General features: G+C 36.7%; 1 protein-coding gene across 1 annotated transcript in view; it reads right to left on the reverse strand.

Moving 5' to 3' along the window:
- Positions 1-14,419: 14,419 nt before the first annotated feature.
- Positions 14,420-20,231, reverse strand: part of LOC122071852 (sodium/pyruvate cotransporter BASS2, chloroplastic) — a 10,762-nt gene continuing 4,950 nt past the window's right edge. The window contains exons 7-13 of the mRNA XM_042636290.1: positions 19,665-19,792; positions 18,118-18,199; positions 16,701-16,752; positions 16,476-16,573; positions 16,161-16,319; positions 14,992-15,081; positions 14,420-14,846 (exon numbers count right to left, since the gene is read on the reverse strand). Coding sequence (XP_042492224.1) covers positions 14,769-14,846; positions 14,992-15,081; positions 16,161-16,319; positions 16,476-16,573; positions 16,701-16,752; positions 18,118-18,199; positions 19,665-19,792 — 687 coding nt within the window. The 3' untranslated portion in view covers positions 14,420-14,768. The remainder of the gene's footprint in view (positions 14,847-14,991; positions 15,082-16,160; positions 16,320-16,475; positions 16,574-16,700; positions 16,753-18,117; positions 18,200-19,664; positions 19,793-20,231) is intronic.

Here is a 20,231-nt window from a genome sequence, read left to right on the forward strand (position 1 = left end):
GTTTTTGGTAACAACAATTACCTAGCTTAGTTGGTGAGCTATGGTGTACGAAATTCCCTTGCTCACCAAGAGGTCTCAAGTTCGAATCTCATGGTTGTTTTTTTTAGAGAATTTGTTGAAGATTTTCTGCTTTTCACTCACTTAAAGCACTAAGGGCATGGAGGAGATTTCCACATCAAATTAGAAGCAAACAAAATCGTGGAAGGGTTCTTGCACAAGAAGAAAAAAATAAAAAAGGAAAGGAAAATCGTGGAAGCAAGAAGAGAAGAAAAAAAAAAGGAAAGAGAAAAAAAGGGGAGAACCAAAGATTGTCCAAATCTTCTCTCTCCTCCACATCATCACCAAATATTGTCCAAATCACACCAAGAAGAAGAAAATCGTCCCTAGGAGAGAGAAAAAGAAGAAAAATAAATTAGGAAAAAAAAAAAGGAAAAAAAAATAAGCAAAAAAATTATAGGAAATTTATTTATCTCTTCTCTCTCCTCCACCTTAGCACTTTTGGACTCAAAAGATCTCACAATCAATTGTGGGTTTCTCTTTTTTAGGAAAGAGAAATTTGTTACCCTACCTCCTCATTCCCTATAAATACAACTCATGTAAGAGGAGAAGAGACAATTTCATTCTTCTTCTAGTTTTTTTAGTTGCTCTCTCTCTCTCCCTCTCTCACTCTTTGGTTTTAGTTCTTCTCTATTTTTGCTTTAATCACTTTTGTAATAGTTTTTTTATGTCAATTAATGCAAGCACTCTTTTATTTTTATTCAGTTCTTTTTATGTTTATGATTTATGCAATTGAGTTGTAATTTTTTAAGTTATAGTTCTAGGCTTAGATCTAGGTGACAAGATCACGAGCCGTGGAGCAATTTTTTTTCAAGTTCAAGCATCGATTCAAGTAAGTAGGCTCCTTCAGTAGTTTTCTCTCCCCCCTCTCCTTCCCTCTTCTGACTACCCTTTCTTTCTTAATTTAGGATTTTTATTTTCAGTTGTTACATTATTGCTATCCCTCTCCCCCAAGGTTCATGGCTAGTGTATGTGTTGGCTTTGCCCCTCCTAGCCATAGAACCATCAATTTATTGTTTTTATTTTAATTGTCCCCCTTTCCCTAAAGTCAAGTAGAGTAACCCTTGTAAGAGTGACTCTCTGGTCAAGTAAGGAAGCTCATATTATGATGCATCCCTCGGGCTAAGTAGAGAAACCTACTTGTGAGTCTCTCTCTAGCTTTATCCCCTTTCTTTTACTTTATTTTTATTTCAGCATTTTTTTTCCTTTATTTATTTATTTATTTTTTAATTGCATGGGTTGTTTATTTTTAGTTATTTATTTTTTTAATTTTAATTGTGTGGCTTGCGTCTTTAAAGTCTTAGATGACGAATGGTTAGGACGTTATTTTAGATACATATGTTTAGGACGGTAATTAGAATTAGATCACAATCATTAATCGGTTCACTTTCGCATTATTAAAAGAAATAAAAAAATAAAGTGGCTGTTCTCTCTGTGTTCGACCCGTAGCTACACTGATCCGTACGCTTGCGGTTACATTTTAAATCTCAAACAAACCTCTTTGGACATGCTTTCTTTCATTGGGATGGCGTCATGGGTTGTGGCCTTGAGGATTGCGACGTCAAGGCTCGAGGAGTTGTTGTTTGTTAACATTGCGAGGCCTATGCTCGTATGGTCCTTCATTGCCCCAATTGCTTTCCTTTGCTCACTGGGAATGATTATTTGGTTTTGAGAAGAAGACAAAATTGAAAAAAGAAATTAAGGGGAGAAGAGAAGGAAGTGGTTGATGGTTGCCATACCACCCTCTCTTTTCTCTTTTCAAGGCCGCATTTCGTAAAGATTGTTCAAGTTTGTTTATGACTTTCTTTTCATTGAAACATAGAGAGAGAGAGAGAGAGAGAGAGAGAGAGAGAGAGAGAGAGAGAGAGAGAGAGAGAGAGAGAGAGAGAGAGAGAAACCTTTGGATTCAGATTTCTTCTATGAAGCAGAGGGAGGTGAGGGAAGGGGGAAGGAAAGAGGTATTGCAGGATTTGGATGAAATATGATTTGATCATGTGTTTTAGTCAAAAGGGTAAAACTATCATTTCAAGTCCTCACTTAATAGAGACTTGCGGTAAGGGGTGTGAATGTAATTTGAAATTATGCAGGGGGTGTCTCTCTAATAGTGGTATTCTCTAGGGGGTGGTTCTATAAATTTCCCTATTAAATTTACGAAAAAAAGTAAAATAGCACTCAAATGATTTTGATTCAATTGACAAACCCCTGATGTCGAACAACAATAGAAAATATGCTTCAATATATGGTTCACAACTATCTATCATTACAAACATTAGAAATCCATCAATCAGAATCACCTGAGATATGAACAAGGAAATGATAGTATGATTGTGATCACATAAAATATCTTTCCTTGTAGGTCCATTATTTGATCCAAAGATCAGCCTACCTGGCAACCTCATAGGTAGCAAACTTTGATATAACCAATACTTAGGCAATATCCTTATGTTAATATCTCACTTCGCCATACGACCTGTGACTAACCACCAGTTCTATAGATTTAGGCTAAATACTATCATAAATCACAAATCTTGGTTAAATATTGCCATTAATCATGGCATGTCAAATTCAAACAATAGTAGTCACATAATAGCATAGTGAGAGAAACAGAAAGTGAATATTAAATATTAAGTTGCTCAACATAATACATTCTCACAGACACACGGTCAAGCAAAATAATGAAGCACATTACATAATAAGAGAAAAGGAAAATCCCACTAAAAAAGCATATCAAAGGACTCTAAAACTCCCATACTTAATACATGAGTTTTGAAAAACTCCTACTGGGAGAGCCTTGGTGAGACAATCTGCCACCACCTTCTCTGCAGCTATGTGTCCAACAACAGTCTCCTCATCATTAACCTTCTCATGAATAAGAAGATACTTGATTTCAATGTGATTTGAAGTGCTTGAACTCTTGTTATTCTTTGAGAAGAAAATGGCAAAGATGTTAACACACCATAATTGCATAGGCTTTGAAATCGAGTCAACAACCTTCAACTCAGATAAAATTTCTCAGTCATTCTGCTTGTTTAGTAGCTTCATAAAGTGCTACAAACTCTGCTTGTATAGTAGAAGAGGCTCACATAGTTTGTTTGGCAATTTTCCATGAAATGACTCCCCCACCCATAAAAAAGATATACCCAGAGGTAGATTTTCTGTAAGCAGTACACCCATTGAAATCAAAATTAGAATGCCCCACTACTTCAAACCTATTAGTCTTGTTGAACACTAGCTTGAAGTCATTGGTCTTCTATAAATACCGCATAACCTTCTTTGCTTTAGTCTTATAGGCTAAACCAACATCTAACTGAAACCTTCCAAGTACACTTATTAGAAAGCAATATTATGATGAGTGCAGACCTGTGCATACATGAGCTTTCCAACTGCCAAAGCATAAGATTTATTTTTATGAGCTTCTCTCGGGCATTGTAGCTTTTTTAATAGTCACCTTTGCTAATAGGCTAATAGGCTAATAGGTACATCACCTCTTAAACACTGGGACATGTTTAACCTCTACAAAATCCTATCAAGATAAGCTCGTTGTGAGAGTGCAAGAAGCCATACTGTCTATCACAACTAATCTCAATCCCAAGTACATAGATAGCCTCACCTATATCCTTCATTTCAAAGTTTTTCGACAATCTAGTAATAAAGGTTTTTTGCAACTAAACGATAAAATCTCATCACATAGAGCAAAAGAAAAGTGAAATTGCTTTTACTGACCTTCAAATATATGCACTAGCCTATGGAATTCTCTATAAACACCAAAAGAGGTGACTATGATCAAATTTCAAGTAGCATTGCCTTGCGGCTTGTTTTTATTTTAAAGAAAGAAGAGCCATATAACAATTATTATTACAAGGGAAAACTTGTTTGAAAAACTCAGGTTTAATAAGCTTACTAAAGTAGTCCATCTTCAATGTGTTATGTGGAATGATTATTTGACATTTTTAATCTTTGGATAGACAGTGCATGGTTTGGACTACCACACATAATTGATTTCACATTGGATAAAACGAAACAAAAGCAAAATAATTTATGGGCATAACTCAAGTCAGGTTGATTGCACAATTGGTGAATTTTGAATAGGATACCAACATCCAAACATGTAGTTCAAATTTAAACTCAGTTTTCTTAGGGTAATTTGAGTTGCACTTTGAATCATTTAGGTTATGGGGCTTACTGCTATTAATTCGATGATTCTTATAGGATGTGGTCAACGAAAATTAATTATTGGGGACATATAAGTGAATAAAATGATGAAAACAACCTTTATTTATGGTAAATCACTTATGTTACCCATATGGAATGGATGTAACTAGAATATAATCACTTTGGACTAGATAAAAGTTTTCCTTCATTACTAAAATGATTCCTCTCATTGTATGCACTTCTCCATTACAAGTAGGTTCAAGAACTTATAAAATGAGTAAGAATTAAATGTTTTCCAATTAGGCATCCCTATAAATGAACCTCTACATGAGCATCAAACAGGAAGCTACTAATGCCATGTCTACGGCTGGCCTAGCAAGTCCAACCACAAGATAGATAGGGAATTCATTTGATTGCGATAAAAAGTCATATGTAATTATCCTGAATCTTAAACCATATGGACCACTATGTATCAAACTTGTTTCATTTTTTCAACCAATGAACCATAGGATGGTTGTTTTGACCATTCTAGTTGTTCATCCTCTTTTTTTTTTTTTGTTAACCAAGGTGTCCGGGCCAGCTTACGTGCACCTCAACTCGGGGAGACTAGCACAGCAATCCACCGATCTCCGCTTAAATCGCACATGTACAGATGGAGAATCGAACCTAAGACCGTGCGCCTAATCCACACAATCTCTAGTTCGCCCTAACCATCTGGGCAACCCATGGGTGGGTATAGAATAAATAAGAAAACACACACACACACACACACACACACACACACACTCACACAATGTGTATGACAGGGTTTCTATCCCACGACCTCCTCCCCTAGGTGTCGGCTCCACAAGCCGAAGCTACCACCACTAAGCTATCCTAATGTTCGTAGTTGTTCATCCTCTTACCAAATAAAAATTGTATCAAAATCGTAAGGAGCCAATACGGTATCGATGTTGAAATATAAGAAGTATCAGTATTCAAATATAGGAATTTTCTTGATACAATATGATTTTGCTATCTATTGTACCATATCGAATACCATCAGGCCTGGAAGAACTCAATCATATAAACTGGCTCACAAGGAAACCCATAACCATCTCAACCCCTATCAATTCCCATTGAAAATCGATGTGAAATCAACCCCTGTATGACTAATATGAGACTATAACAGTGAGGCTTCTGATGAGAGGATATTGAATCATGTTTTCCACTAATCCCTCTTTCTATAAAGTTTTCTGACGGGCATGGCAATGCATTGCATGACATATGCATTTATGGATGAAGGCATGCAGACTAAATGTCTCAAATTTGAACTTCTCTTTCTCTCTTATTGGTTAATAATGACATGTCTATTTAGGTAAATTATCTTAAAACGGTCTCTAGATTGGCTTATTCCAAAGTGCCCATAAACAGACTCTTCATTTCATTGTTTTTTAAGGACTTTTGTCTATTAGGTTATTAGGTTTATATACAATGACATGAGACATTTGATATTTATTCGTTTAAGCAAGAATTTTGTCCAACTAGTTTCTCCACATTTGATTGTAATGTGTTCAATTAGTGAGAAGTTGCTTCCCTTAGAATGAGAAAGATTTAGTTAGTGAATAGGCGTACCTATAATTATGCAAAACTTGTTAGAAATGGAAAAGTTTGGATTTGGTGCAAATTTTGATTTGTTTATTGTTTAATGTTTGAATAATGCAATGTGATTGTTGTTATTAAATATTATCTTTTTATAACAAAATTGCATCGCTGCAAATTTTGATTTGTTTATTGTTTAATGTTTGAATAATGCAATGTGATTGTTGTTATTGAATATTATCTTTTTATAACAAAATTGCATCGCTTAATTTAATTTGATGTCTTAATATAATTTGATGTCTTCCATTAACCCTCTCACCAATGCCACGAAAAAACTACTTAAATAAATTAAAATATAAGATTTGACATAATGTTTGTTCTCATCACATTATTAATATTATAGTCATATGGTCATTGTTCTATTCAAGAAGATATATTGATAAAGACTAGTTTCTGCGTGCTCGAGACCTGAATATTGAGAAGGCTTCTAGTTTATTCTTAAAGTATCTAAATAGATGTTCATGTAATATTTTCATTATGTATGGACTAGCATTCAATCATTTGTGTGTTCGGATAAGTGGATGGGTATTGATTGGTAGGTATGATTGGATGAAGCCCAGTTGGGAGTGATTTTTATAAGTTAATGGGATTTAGTTAATTGTTTTAAAGTGTATAGTGTTATGTGAGCCTTTTACAATTAGACCTTATTATGTGAGAGACTAAATTGTATTATATTTTAGGGTTAATACTTGTCCCCTGTCTTAATAGAGCAGAGATAATAATTCTAAGAGTTCTTTTCATGTTTGCTCCAATAAGAAATTTTTTGACAAATTCCAAGAGACCAAAAGGAGTACGTCACTTGGTGATCGATCTGCTTATGACATCAAGGGTGAAGGAATGATGAAGATATAATCTTGATCATGTGAAGTATGTTCTGGAGATGCATATAAATCTAATTTCTATTAATCGTTTGGACTCCAAGGGGTTTAAGATTTCAATTATGGGTGAAGTAATGAAGGTATCACGTGGAGGTCTAATCATGATCAAAGGTGAATAATGTAACTAATCATATCAATTTGTGGATATTACAATGGTTGATGGTTTTCCTATAACCCAAATGAGTGAATAGAAATGGAGTGCACAAGTTGGTAGAAAGTTGTGCAAAGTTTCTTTTGTTAATGATATTGAGAAGTGATTGTTTTTCAATAAGTTTCATGTGGTTATGATAAAAGCCAAGGTGGATTGGGTCAATGGTCTAGATGGATTAATATAGAAAGAGAGTAAGTGGAGTATTCATCAAAGAAGTTGTTGATTTTTAAAGCAAGGTGGAGTGTGGTCAACAAGGAAGTTCTTAAAACCATTTAAAATTTTTTTGGTGGTTGGAACAAGTTGGGTTTAAAACCTACGGAAGTAAAGAGCCAATATATTGGCATCCTCTTTTGTTTTCCTGGTGGGTTGTAGAATCCAAAGAGATACTTTGTAAAGTGTATAGTGAATGTCTTTTTTCTATGAAAATAAAGGAGAAAAGAGAATGTGTGGGTTTTCTCTAAAATGAAGAGAGAAAATAAATGAGTCTATAAAAGAATGTGTAGAGAGTTTGAGGGTTGTAGAGAAAGATGTAAGGTGAGTGATTGAATTAGTACGCAAAGGGAAGAGAGAGGGGTGCACAAGGGACTTGGGTTTAGGAGACAAATTGCAAGCTTGTAATCTTTTTCTTTTCTTGTTCTTGGTAGAAGATCGATCTAAATTCATGAATGTATGCAATTTTGCCAAACCACGTAAATCTCTTGTTTCTTGATTATTTTGTTTTTCTTTTTGTTGATTTTCAAATTTGTGTTATTCAAATCGAAAATAGAACATTGTTTCCAATTCTAACAAGTGATATCAGAACTTGGTAGACGGTAAGCATATATGGTCTTACGAGAAGGTTTATATGAGATCAACAAGATGGTGAGATCAACAAAGTTTGAGGAGGAGAAGTTTGATGGCAAGAACAAATTTGGCTTGTGGCAGAGTACAGTTAAAGGCATCTTGGTGCAGCAGGGCTTGATTAAACCATTGATTGGAGAGAAGTTAGAAAGATATCAGCTGAGTATTGGGAAGATATAGAGATGAAAACAGTAAGCACCATCTGCTTGTGTCTTGCAAATGAGATTAATTATAGTATTTTAAATGAAACTTTTGCTACTAATTGTGGAGTAATATGGAACAAAGATATATGTTGAAGTCTGTCATTAATAAGTTATTTCTTAAGAAGAAGTTGTACCAACTAAGAATGATGGATGGATAAGACATTATTGATCATATTAATGAGTTTAATAAGATCCTCACTCGGTTGATGAATTTAGAGATGAAATAGAAGAGGAGGATACGGCCTTTCTTTTATTGTCTTCTCTTCTAATTGTTTATGATACTCTTGTTACTATTCTCCTTGTTGTAAAGGATACGCTTAAGATTAATGGAGTTATAACAACTCCTCTGGACACAGACATTTAAAAGGCTCAATACCGGTTCAGAATCACAAGCATTGACGATGAATTGTGATAAGGACCATGAAAGGGGTAGGAATAATGATAAACTAGAGTGTTTGGTAATGGTCTAGATGGGTAAATGTAGAAGAGAGTAAGCGGAGTGTCCATCAAAGAATTTGTTGGCTATTAAAGCAAGGTAGAGTGTGATCAACAAGGAAGTTGCTAAAACTGTTAAAGTTTTTTGGGTGGTTGGGCCAAGTTGAATCTGAAACCCATATGAAGTAAAATGCCAATGTGTTGGCATCCTGTTTTGTTTCTTTAGTGGGTAGAATCCAAAGGGACACTTTGTGAAGTGTGTAGTAGATGTTTTTTTCAAGAAAAGAAAGGAGGAGAGAGAATGAGTGGATTTTCTCTATAATGGAGAGAGAAAACAAATATGAATTTACAAAATGGGTTTGCACAGAGTTTGAGGGTTGTAGAAAAAGAGGGAAAGGTGAACGAGTAAACAAGTGAGAAAAGGGAAGAGACAAGAGGGTATAAGGACACTTAGGGCCCGTTTGATAACGTTTAAAAAAATGCGTTTCTGCCGTTTCTGTTTCCAGAAACAGCAGAAACGGAGAAACAGCAGAAACGGAGTAAAAAGCGTTTGATAAAACTGTTTCATTTCATTTATTTTCAGAAATAGAAATATGAATTTTTACTTATTTATGGTTCAAGAAACGACCTAGGTGAAATAAGTTCAACTTGTTTCGCCGTTTCTGGAAACGACTTGTGGCCATTCTTTTATTGGTTACTTTCGACTTCTAAAAACATGACTTATCAAACACCTTCAATTCCGTTTCTGTTTCTAGAAACGAAAATTTATGTTTCTGCCGTTTCTTGAAACAGAAACGGTAGAAACGTTATCAAACGGGCCATTAGGTTTGGGAGACAAACTGCAAGCCAATAATCTTTTTCTTTTATTGTTCTTAGTAAATTGATTTCATTTTGTGGATATAGGCGGTTCTGTCAATCCACGTAAATCTCGTCTCTTAATTGTTTTCCTTATATTTTGTTCCGTGTGTTGCTCAAATCAGAAGTAAAACTTTGCTTCCAATCCAAACACTTTAGATTCAATATAAAGAGTTTGGATCTTTTTATTTTCAACAGTTTTCAGTTTTAATATAAAAATCTATTCTCTTTATTTAGCTTTCGTTACACTAACATCTGGCGGTCCCACTTAAAGAAAGCAAACAGTCCCTCAAGATTCTCTTATGACCAGAACCTTTATTGGTTCGATAATGATTTTGATATTTGGAAATTACCAAAAGACCAAAATCAATTGCATCGACCTATAAGACCAATGGAAATAAACAAAGCAATAAAAAAAAAAAAAAAAAAAAACCCAATAAAACTCAATTTTTTTTGGGATAGGGATATGCATGCCACCAATTTACAATAAGCTAGTAGAGAGCACCAATGGGGGGGTCGAATAAGGCATCAGACAAGAGTCATAGGGGTTTATTTCAAAAGGGGGAAGAGAGAGATAGACACAGTGGGTGCTAACTTATGATATAATGGCAGCATACCCAACCTTTACCTTTTTTTTTACACATTTTCATTTTTATATATAAAAAACCAAGATGGGATCGATTATTACTAGTTTAGGTTTAACGTAAGGAACCAACCGATCGAGACATCTATATCTAGCTTTGCTTTGTAAAATACTTTTGTTTTAGGATATGTTGTTTTTGGTTTTCGAACTTTAGACATTGAAAAATGTGCTCTTCATCTATGCTTTTATGAATATCCAATCGTAACCTAACCATCTTTACAGGGTAGGAGAGAGAAGAAGAAGAAGAAGAGGGAGAAACATAGACCAACCCCTAGGCTTTGGTTGAGGATGAGCCGGCTTTTGCAAACTCCGGATTTCAAAATTGAAAAGGGTTCCATCTCCCAGTAGAATGACGATATGACCGTCCACGTGTTGACATCGTAGATGCTCTCCGCCACCCTCCGCCAAGATTGCTTCCCACAGAGGATTTCGATCGGGGGGAGGTAGCCGTCTTTCCTTAAAAGGATTTGTGGTGTTGTATTCAAAGTCATTACCATAATTATGCTGGATCGATTGGAAGGAGTTCTCCATGGAATCATCTCTCCCATTCAATCAACCTTCATTCGACCTAAAATAATATTTATATGACACATGAGTTATTTTATTACATGAAATGAAGGAAGAAGGTAAGAAGCAATTCCTACCTCTCAAGCTGATATGCAAAGGGCATGTGGTTGGTTGAAATGGCCTTTCATTAAAAAGTGTTGCTCAAAGTGGAATTTTGTAACACCTTTTTTTTTTTTTTTTTTTTTTTTGTAATAGAGTGTATTACATCTATTTCATACCATATTTGTAACAACGGAGCAAATCGGGGTACTATATTCTCTACCCGAGGCATTCGATAGGGAGACGCCCCCCATATACTTTCATTTTGTGTTCTCAAGCCCTTAGTTCAGTTAGGCAAACTTGAACTTCTCCATCGAATCAAAGCCCAATGGAGCTCCAAAAACTCTCACCTGCTTTTCTTTTTGTAGATTATTGGCTTGTATTCTTAGAAGTTGGGCTATAGGAAATCTCTCAACTTAAGGCTTGTCTTGAGCTTTACTGTAAGACCAGCAGCCTGACTAATAAATTGGTTGCTTGCTCTATGTCTAGTTATGTCCTATTCCAATTATGATCGGATTTGTCAAGTATCATAAAAAATTCTAATGGGTCAACTTCGGGTGGAGAATAAACTACATTTGATCTCTTGGTCTCGTCTATGTCAATCCAAAGAGATAGGTGGTCTAGGTCTTTGAGATCCTCTTCTACATAATCGAGTTCTCTCAAAAATAGCATGGCAACTGTGGTCAATTCTTGACTCTCTATGAGATATATTTCTTACATCCATCTTTTTTTCCAATTCTAGTATTCTTGAAGTTTCTCATGGTAACCGGGACTTGGTGGAGCATTCTTAAGGGCAAGAAGGTGCTCAGTGGCATGGTTTAAAGTATCTCTGATATGATACGATACCCCTTCGATACGTATCTTAAATTTAGTTGACTGATAAGGCGACCAATACCGATACTTTAATTCTTGATCTTCACATATCTCAGTGTATCTCTGATACTATACGATACACTCCGATATATGTCTTAAATTTAACCGATCGATACCGATACTTTAATCCTTGCTTACTAATGTGGTTTAAAGTACCTCATATACGATACAATACCCCTCCGATACGTATCTTAAATTTGGCCGATCATACAGCAATCGATACGATACTTTAATTCTTGATCTTCAACATATCTTAACGTATATTCGATAATGTACGATGCCATTTGATATGTATCTTAAATATAACTGATCAATATGACGATCAATACCGATATCGATACCAACACTTTAATCCTTGCTTACTGTTGGTTTTCTATGGGGAGTTGGAATTGATGAGACCATCAACATTTGGGAAGATAATTGGATAGTATTCCAAAGGAATTTGCATTCAACAACCCAAAGCTATTAATCTCTCTCTACTCAGAATATCAGATCTCATTGATTAGGACAACAAAACATGGAAGGTTTCCTTGTTTGATTCCTTCTTCCATCTATCTGATAAAATGAAATTCTGAAAATTAAGTTGGGTTTATTCCCTTGAGCAAATCATCAAATTTGGTCGGGTCCAAATAAATGATTCTACTTATCTGTGAGCATCATCTTCTTGTCTTAACGAGTGGCAACTCATACTCAATATATTGTTTGGAAGAGACTTTGGCAATACAAGTCACTGCAAGAAAAAAATTATCGTTCTTATGGAGAACATATGCTCAAGGTATTGCTTCTGGGGAATGCCTCACTACAAGCCAAATTCCAATAGACCCATCTTGCTGATGATCATATCTTTCTCTTGATTGTCCATTTGCAAGAGCAACTTGGTTTGGCATCCCTCTTTGGTACTTAGTTTATGTGTTCGAAAAACCAAAACTATATCTGTGGCTCCAAGGCTAGGATCAGATAAAGTTTACAACAACAAATAATAAGAACAATCAAAACCTTAGCTCAACTTAATGGGGCCGACTATATGAGGATTCCAAGCAAAGACGAGCGTGAGTATCCATACAAAAAAATTGATGGGTTATGGATAATTATAATAAGTGCTGACTGACAACTTGACACACCAAGCTTGATTCTCCAATCACGATTTGAATCAAATTCGTGGGATGGCGGATCGGTGCTCTCGTCCTCTCAACAAGTTAACGTTGTCATGCAGATTGAGCCCTGGGAGAGACAAAGAACAGTAGGAGCTATATTAAAATACGTCAGATCATCAGTCACGGTAAGCTCTCGTCCATAAGATAGATCCGATGAAACAACACTTAACCAAAGAGACTATCCCAATACGAAACCATAGCTCATCAGCAACTTCCAGCTAGTTAGGTCAAGGGCCAAAGCATCCACTACAAATCAACTACAAGCTTATAACGACAGACTATAATAATATACCAGGTGTCTTCCTGACATACCATATAGATTGGTCAAGCCAAAGTGTCATACATGCATTACGTCCACTACCAAGACAATCCATCACCCAACCTACTTTCATGAAAGGAGGAATGAAATAAAGAATTCCTTACAGCCCCACTAAGTACGAAAGTAACAAATCGAAACAACCAACCTACTTTTTTCTTGCATCCCTTCCAAACGTCGGGGTTTGGTGCACGTATTAAAACTAAACAGAAATCACATTGCGTGAGCATCCATAGGAACCATCACAATGCTTTGTTTTAATTAAACAATCAAATTCCTCTCGTTCATACCAGTTTTGAGTCGACTATACAACGCCCAGCTTGGGGCCGTAAGTCCATGCTTACTCATCCGCTGGTATATGTGGATCACAATAAATGACCTTATTTTCAATAGAAAAGGACTAGTTGCCACTTGAAGTATTCCACTTTGCTCAAGCTTTTGATGAATACTGGAAAGTAAACTCAAGGATTCATGAACAGCCCCACTTTTCATTGCCCCTAGAATCATGATGTTCAACGACAATGGCAACCTCATCCTACTGGCTTTTATAAACTAGACTGTGATGCTTCTCTTCCATAGGATTCCATGAAAGGAGGTCTAAGTGTTATTGCTAGAGATCACCTTGGCACTCCATCCTTGGCATTTTCAGAACCATTTTTGTTGATGTTCTTACTAGAGAAACTCCCTCCATCCGATCAAGTTTATCCCTTTCTCTTGAGGCAGCCTTTCTCGCATTCAAGTGGAATCAAATAACAATGAAGTGATTTCAGTATCTTAAAAACCAAATCGGCAGTCCCACCCCCAGACCTTTTCAATCCTTTAGGATATCTTCCATTTATCCTCTTGTCTTGCAGACTACTAATGCAATTATATTCTTGGGAAAGCTAGGAAGGTCCTGTTGATAACATGTAAAGCATTGCCGTTGTAACGAGTGGTTCAAAGGCTAGATCAGTCCACCGAACACCAACAAAATAAAAAACGTAATATAGCTACACACGAAAGTCAGAACGAGATTCGGCAAGATGATCTCTATGGAAATGAAACTGTGTGCCTCATGTCTCCTCTTAGTAGTATTTCTGATTAGCTAAAGGAGGGGTGGGGTTTTAGGTTATATCTATACTAGGTTGTACTTATGTTAAATTGCTTCATTTCCTTAGATACGGTTGTACCCTTAAGCAAATAAAGCTATCTGCTCAAGTTGAATTGACTCATATAAGGAAACCAAGGTAGGATCACCTAGTAGGACTTGTAGTATGCTACAGAGATACTGGTCATTGAATTGCTATGAGAGAGTGCAATTCATATGGATAACTATAGAAATGCGTCCAATGCCCAAAGCAGAGGCAAATTCTGCTGCTAATCCCTTGCACATGAGACTAGCTTAATTATTGTATCAATTTTAGGCAAGTATAGGTACCGTACTCCATTGTTTTATCAAGCTTGTTCATTGTTAAGCAAAAGAACCAAATGGGCAAATATTCATCATCAAAAGATGAACATTATTGTAAGACAGATTTAAATAATTAGGACCATCCCTTGAACAGTTTGAATTATAATGTCAAAGGAGATTCAGGAAACCAATAACATTGGCGCTGGGCCACACAATACTAATTTAATGCTTTCTTAGCAATATGAAATATATTTTACAAAAGAAAATAGAGTATTTTTTTGTAGAGATTTACCAAGATGTAAAACCAAGTTGAAAAAAAAACTAGTATGAATCTGAAAACATACAAGAATTTCAACACTATTATTTATTGCCTTATTTATTTATTTTTTTCTCAGTTCTAACTAGATTACTTTTTTTTTCCTACTTTCTAGTTTAGACTACCATGCTCCATGTGAACAATATAAACCCAAAACTGTTCTTCCCCCCAAAACTTAAGTTGAGCTATCACTAGTTTTTAAAAGAATTTACCAAGAAGTCAAAGCAGAATATACTAATGCAGAAGGCGAAAGACTGTTCATTCCTTGAAATCGTCCTTGTCATCTGCTGGAACCGGCTTGTTCCTCCAAAATACAGCAAGAGCACTCCCACCAAGCTGTAAAAATATACCAACATAGAAGGGTGAACATGATAAACTAATAATCAAATACCAACGAGAGAGGAACTAATAAAAACTTTCTGGGGGTGATGGGACTTGAACAAGATATCATGAATTTGAAAAGTGTATGCAAGAACCCTACCGCCATGCAAACAACACTGACAGCAGAAGGAACAGCAACAAGAGGATTTGTGAAGTGTTTTTGGGCAAGTAAAAATCCAAGTGCAGAGCTCTGCAGGAATTTTTGGGGGGAGGGGGGGATATTAGTTTCAGATAACCGTAAATCCGAAAGTTCAATTTCAGCATGAAGAAGTGCACAAACTCAATGGGGCAAATGGCCCAAATCAATGCTAGTCTTATTTGATGATCGCAGCCATACTATTAATTCAGTTTATGCAAAAGATTACCAAGAGAAATGAGAATGACCTACTAAAAACGGAAGTTTTTGATGGCCGAATATTGCTCTGGGCCAGAAGGCAATTTAAGCTGTCAAGAAGATGGAAATAAGAGCACAATTTCCATTGTTCCTATTTTACAGAAACTCAGTTATCAACTGACTTCCTAGTTACATACTCTGACCAAAAGTAGACATAGACAAGGTTAACCAATTTGAACTCCACTGTGTATAAACACACACTTCAGATTCCTCTAACAAAGGAGATTTGATCTGCTGCTCAATGAAGGATAATTGACCTAAGTCTCTCTCTGTCTGCTGATCTCGTTGGATTTCGCAGAGACAAGTTCGTTGATCAGTTGCAGATGATGTCTGGTGTGATTCTTCACTTTTTGTTCGATCTCAGTCGCTGGGCGTCACCAAGGGTGAGATCTAGAAGATGTAAGTCGTCTCTCTCTCTCTCTCTCTCTGTGCTGCTTTTGGAATGCCGATATGTTCTATTTTTTTAGTTTTTATGTGGGTATAAAAGCACACAGATCATCAGAAGTTGATTCCTCAATATAATCTACAAGGCTGGAGCCATCTGTGGTCCTTGTGGACCCATGCCAATCAAGCCAATTCAAAATTTTAGTTGTATCTCCTGCATCTACCAGAGTTTGTACTATCAGATCTATCAAACAATACACAAGGAATCAATGAGCTGGATTGCACCATAAACATTAACCCAGATAACTCAAGAACAGTACATCCTCATTTCATGACAGGTTTGATTTATGCAAAAACTATATCAATATTGAATCTAAATAAGCTCAGGTCTATTATCTTTCTTTACTTCTCTTTTTCCAATGGCACTGTTGTAAGATATGCTAATCCCTTGATGAAATTTATCAGTGATGATCTAAAAAGATGGCACATACCTGCATTCCACATTCAATAGAAATAGTACGGGAAGTGGATTCACCAAATGATACCCTTGAAAGCCAATAACCAAGAGCAAATGCAGCAGCATGTAGGAGGGCTACAGGAAATAATAGTTGTGTTCCCTGAGCCTTCAATACGTCAGAAACTTGCCCAATCTTGCAGGAAAACAAGCTATAATCAGTTTTGTTCAGTGTAAAGCTAGTGTTTCCAAGCTCATGAGCTGGAGTGGTGGAGCTACTTCAAATACATATACCATAAATAATTCAAAAAGCCAACTCGAACCAAATTGATCAATTGTTTTCTAAACTTACTGGGCTTGCACAAAGTAAGGTTGTAAGGACAACCCCTATCAGCGGTGTGACTGTGACTATTCGTGCAGTGAACTTGGGGAAAAACTCATTTGACAACACTGGCACAGAACCAAATTTCTATCAACATTTACATACATATATAATAGTCTACATGATGAGATATTATCAATGGTTGAGCAACAATGCTACTCTGCACTACTGTACAATTTCTTTTATCATGTTTACCTCCAATAATAGTTGGCACCAGGACAACCTGAAAAGTGCTGATGGCAAGGCCCTGAGAATGAAATAATATCAGTCAGTACAAGGTGTTACAGGAAGTAAGCGCTGATCAAGGTGAACATGTTCATGAAGAGTTAATGAAAGCTTGAGATCCTTAACGATAAAGACAGTCTGCCGACCATATGAATAGGGTACAATTCTTGATAGCAGCAACAACTTGACTGTTTCCAGACTTCTGCTAGACTAAGACCAACTTACTGTAACTCGTATGATTCAATCACATCATCCAATTTGTTACATAACTGGCAGATGAGCCCGCATTTCTGGATTTGTGCTGGCTAGGCCCAATGCATTCTGAATCTAGATTAAGTTCATGTCAATACATTTTTACTGCTGATCTAACTTTAACCTGACTGAAGCCACTAACTCGCAACACATGAGGGATTCCTACTACAAAAAAGCAACAAAATGGTAAAGTTGAGGAGCAAAAGAAAGGGGAAGAACATGCTACCAAAGCAGGGAACAAGCCTGGTAAACCTAACAAGGGGAATTGGGGTTCTTTCATCTGTGGAGGACCTCACAGAGCCTGTGACTGCCCAAAGAAAGAAATGTTAAGTTTCAAAGAATCCAAATGATCAAGTCCTGTTTTCCCCCAACCACCATCCCAGGACCACTCTTTTTTTCTTATTATGCCTTCCAGGAAAAAAGGCATACCCAGTGCACGAGGCTCCCCCCACTGCAGGGTTGGGGGGGTCATAATGTACACAACCTTACCTTGCTTCGTAGAGAAGCTGTTTCCCGAAAGAAAGTGATATATTGGATCCCTATGATCATCCAATAAATATGAATTTAAATTGGGTCATACAGAGATGCCAATTGGGCAGGGAGGAGTCACCAACCCAGACTTGCCCCTTTTAAGATGTTGCTCAACCTGGCCCTGCCTCACCTAATAAAACATGCATGGGACTTATCATTTACAAGAAAACTGGGCAGGGCTAGAAGGTTGAGACTGCTGGGCTGGACCGGGCCACTTATTTTTTTAAAAACTGAACCCACTCCAGACCTGATCTTGGTAATACCAAACCAAACATTAGTCGTGGATCAGAGCAGGTTCTCCATTTAACCCATCTCATTTCCATCCCTAGGTAATATGCTAGGTGGGTCCCATCCTCGTGCCCAGACACCAAATGTACAGGTATCCCATTTTTTAGATTTCCATTCTGATCTGATTCATTAAATATCTTAGGTTCCTCAAAATTACAGTTTCATGTAATTAAGAAAAAAAATCAAACCCCAAGGAGGCAGCTCAGTTGGCAACGTCCAACACCTCACAATTAAGAGGTCCTGAGTTCAAGTATCCTTGGGGCCTACCATCTACAAAAAAATATCAAAGACAATGAATTTAAGTCACAGTGCTTACTGCTGCATCGACCGGAACAAGCTGACCAGCAAGAAGCTTCGTAAGGAGGGGTGTCATGACAATAGCACCAATTGTAGAGCAACTACAGTCATAACAGTAAATCAACCAACAGTGATTAGCATGTCCAGAACTTTGAGGGCCACTTACTTCAGAAGCACGAAATCAATCAAAAGCATAAATCTACCTATGTACATACATATATAGAAACATATTGTACTGAAGAAAAAAAAAAAAACCCACATTGCACAAAAAAAAAAAAAAACCATCATGCTTTGCTCAAGTTAACAGGTGATTATAATAAAACAATCGGTGTATGTTGTGCTTTTCATCAGTAACGTAAGGGAATTGGTTGGGAGAATCTAAGTGCTTATATTACCAGAAAATAGAACAACATAGAAGAAGAAACTGTGCTGAAACTGCAGGAGTTGTTAAGACTTTGATGAAGAAGAAAATCAGTCAATTCTGTTATAATCCTACTGATTAAGGAAATAAATTACCCCCATTAAGAACAACTAATCAAGAACAGATAAGGATTTTAATAAAAGGACACCAGACTGAAAATAAAATAAAAAACAAAAACAGAAACTAGAGATAGGGAATTCTGGGAGAGTTAAACTCTGGTCTCTGCTGCACTAATCAGTTTGATACTGTGGCCCCAGTAGGCATTCCTGGGTAACATCAACAGCAGAATCTCAGGTTGAAAATGGCAGATCAATTCTGCTGGTTTTCTTCCCCTGTTTCAGCACCCAGACCGGATAAATGCTGGTAATGGCCTATCTCAGCAACTGACAGTCGGCAGTCCTATATCAATCAGGCATACTTTACATACAATTATGGTGCTGAAAACCAGAACAAAGTGAAAGGAAAAGAAGAAGCATTTAATTATCAACTTTCACCTGAATGAAGATGACAAACAACTAACCGCTGGTAAATTTCAAGATTTCATGTGAGTGTCTCCATATGAAGATGACAAACAACTAACAACAAACCTCTGGATAAATTTGTGCATGTGTGTGTATGCGTCAAGGGAAAAGAGATTTCTTGTCTCGTCCTATCATCTGCATATGAATTATAGTATAGATATTATGTTTGGTCTTTTCCTCTCCTTCCCCGCCAATCTCTGCAGCACCCACCTGCAGTGGTGGAGAGAGAGAGAAACAGAGAGACCCGAGGGCGAAAGAAGGGGAAGAGATAGGAACATAATCTCTTAGAAATCTGAATTTGTCCAGCAATACAACACAAATACTCTCTCTCCCTGGAGGAACCCACATTGTCGTCAGTAAACCTGATACTGTAGTTTGATTTCCCTGGTGCAAATCTCGTATAAATGTGATCTCCTCCAGCACCGCTATCTATCAGTGCCATGCGAAGGAAATGCCGTCTGATATCCACGTGCAAGGACCATGGGATCTTGGCCTGCACGGGCAGGGGAGTGTTGATATAGACATTAACGCTGCCCCTCCCTTTTGAGCTTTTAGGTGAAACGGTAGTGAACAAAATATTATGCTCCAACAAAAACAGAAAGCACAGGAATGAAGGAAGCTCACGTTGTCATGAGAACTGAAAGTGCCACATTTCCCTTGGATATGTAGGTCGCAACATTTGATGCCTGACCTCCAGGGCAGCATGAGACCAAAATAAGACCAGTTGCAAGAGGAGCAGAAAGTTTCAGAGTCTGCAAATCAAAGAGAGTAGTTAGCTTCAAAACTCTGGGAGATATAAAAGCCAAGACGCTATTATATGAATTTTAGATAGATTTCCATATCAAATACTAACAAGCTGCAGTAATTCCTGTATGCAACATTTAGGATTTGTAGGTCGGGAGACACACCATGCAACTGAAATTTTCCTAAGGTAGTTCCTAACAATATGTATATTCAGATCACGGAAACATGTGCATATTTATTGAGAATAGCATTGAATATATAATCCTTTTTCAATGCTAACCATAAAACATTTAGAGATAAATCTGAGTTTTTAGGAAATTGAAAGTAGTTGAGGAACATCAAAAGGATAATACGAAGAAAATGAATTTGGAAAATTTTAAATATTGGTTACTAGGTAACATACAAGTTTGCATGTTAAAGGGGTTTCTTTTTTTTTTTTTTTTTTTT

Source organism: Macadamia integrifolia, chromosome 2, assembly GCF_013358625.1.
Source record: "Macadamia integrifolia cultivar HAES 741 chromosome 2, SCU_Mint_v3, whole genome shotgun sequence".
Classification (NCBI taxonomy): Eukaryota; Viridiplantae; Streptophyta; class Magnoliopsida; order Proteales; family Proteaceae; genus Macadamia; species Macadamia integrifolia.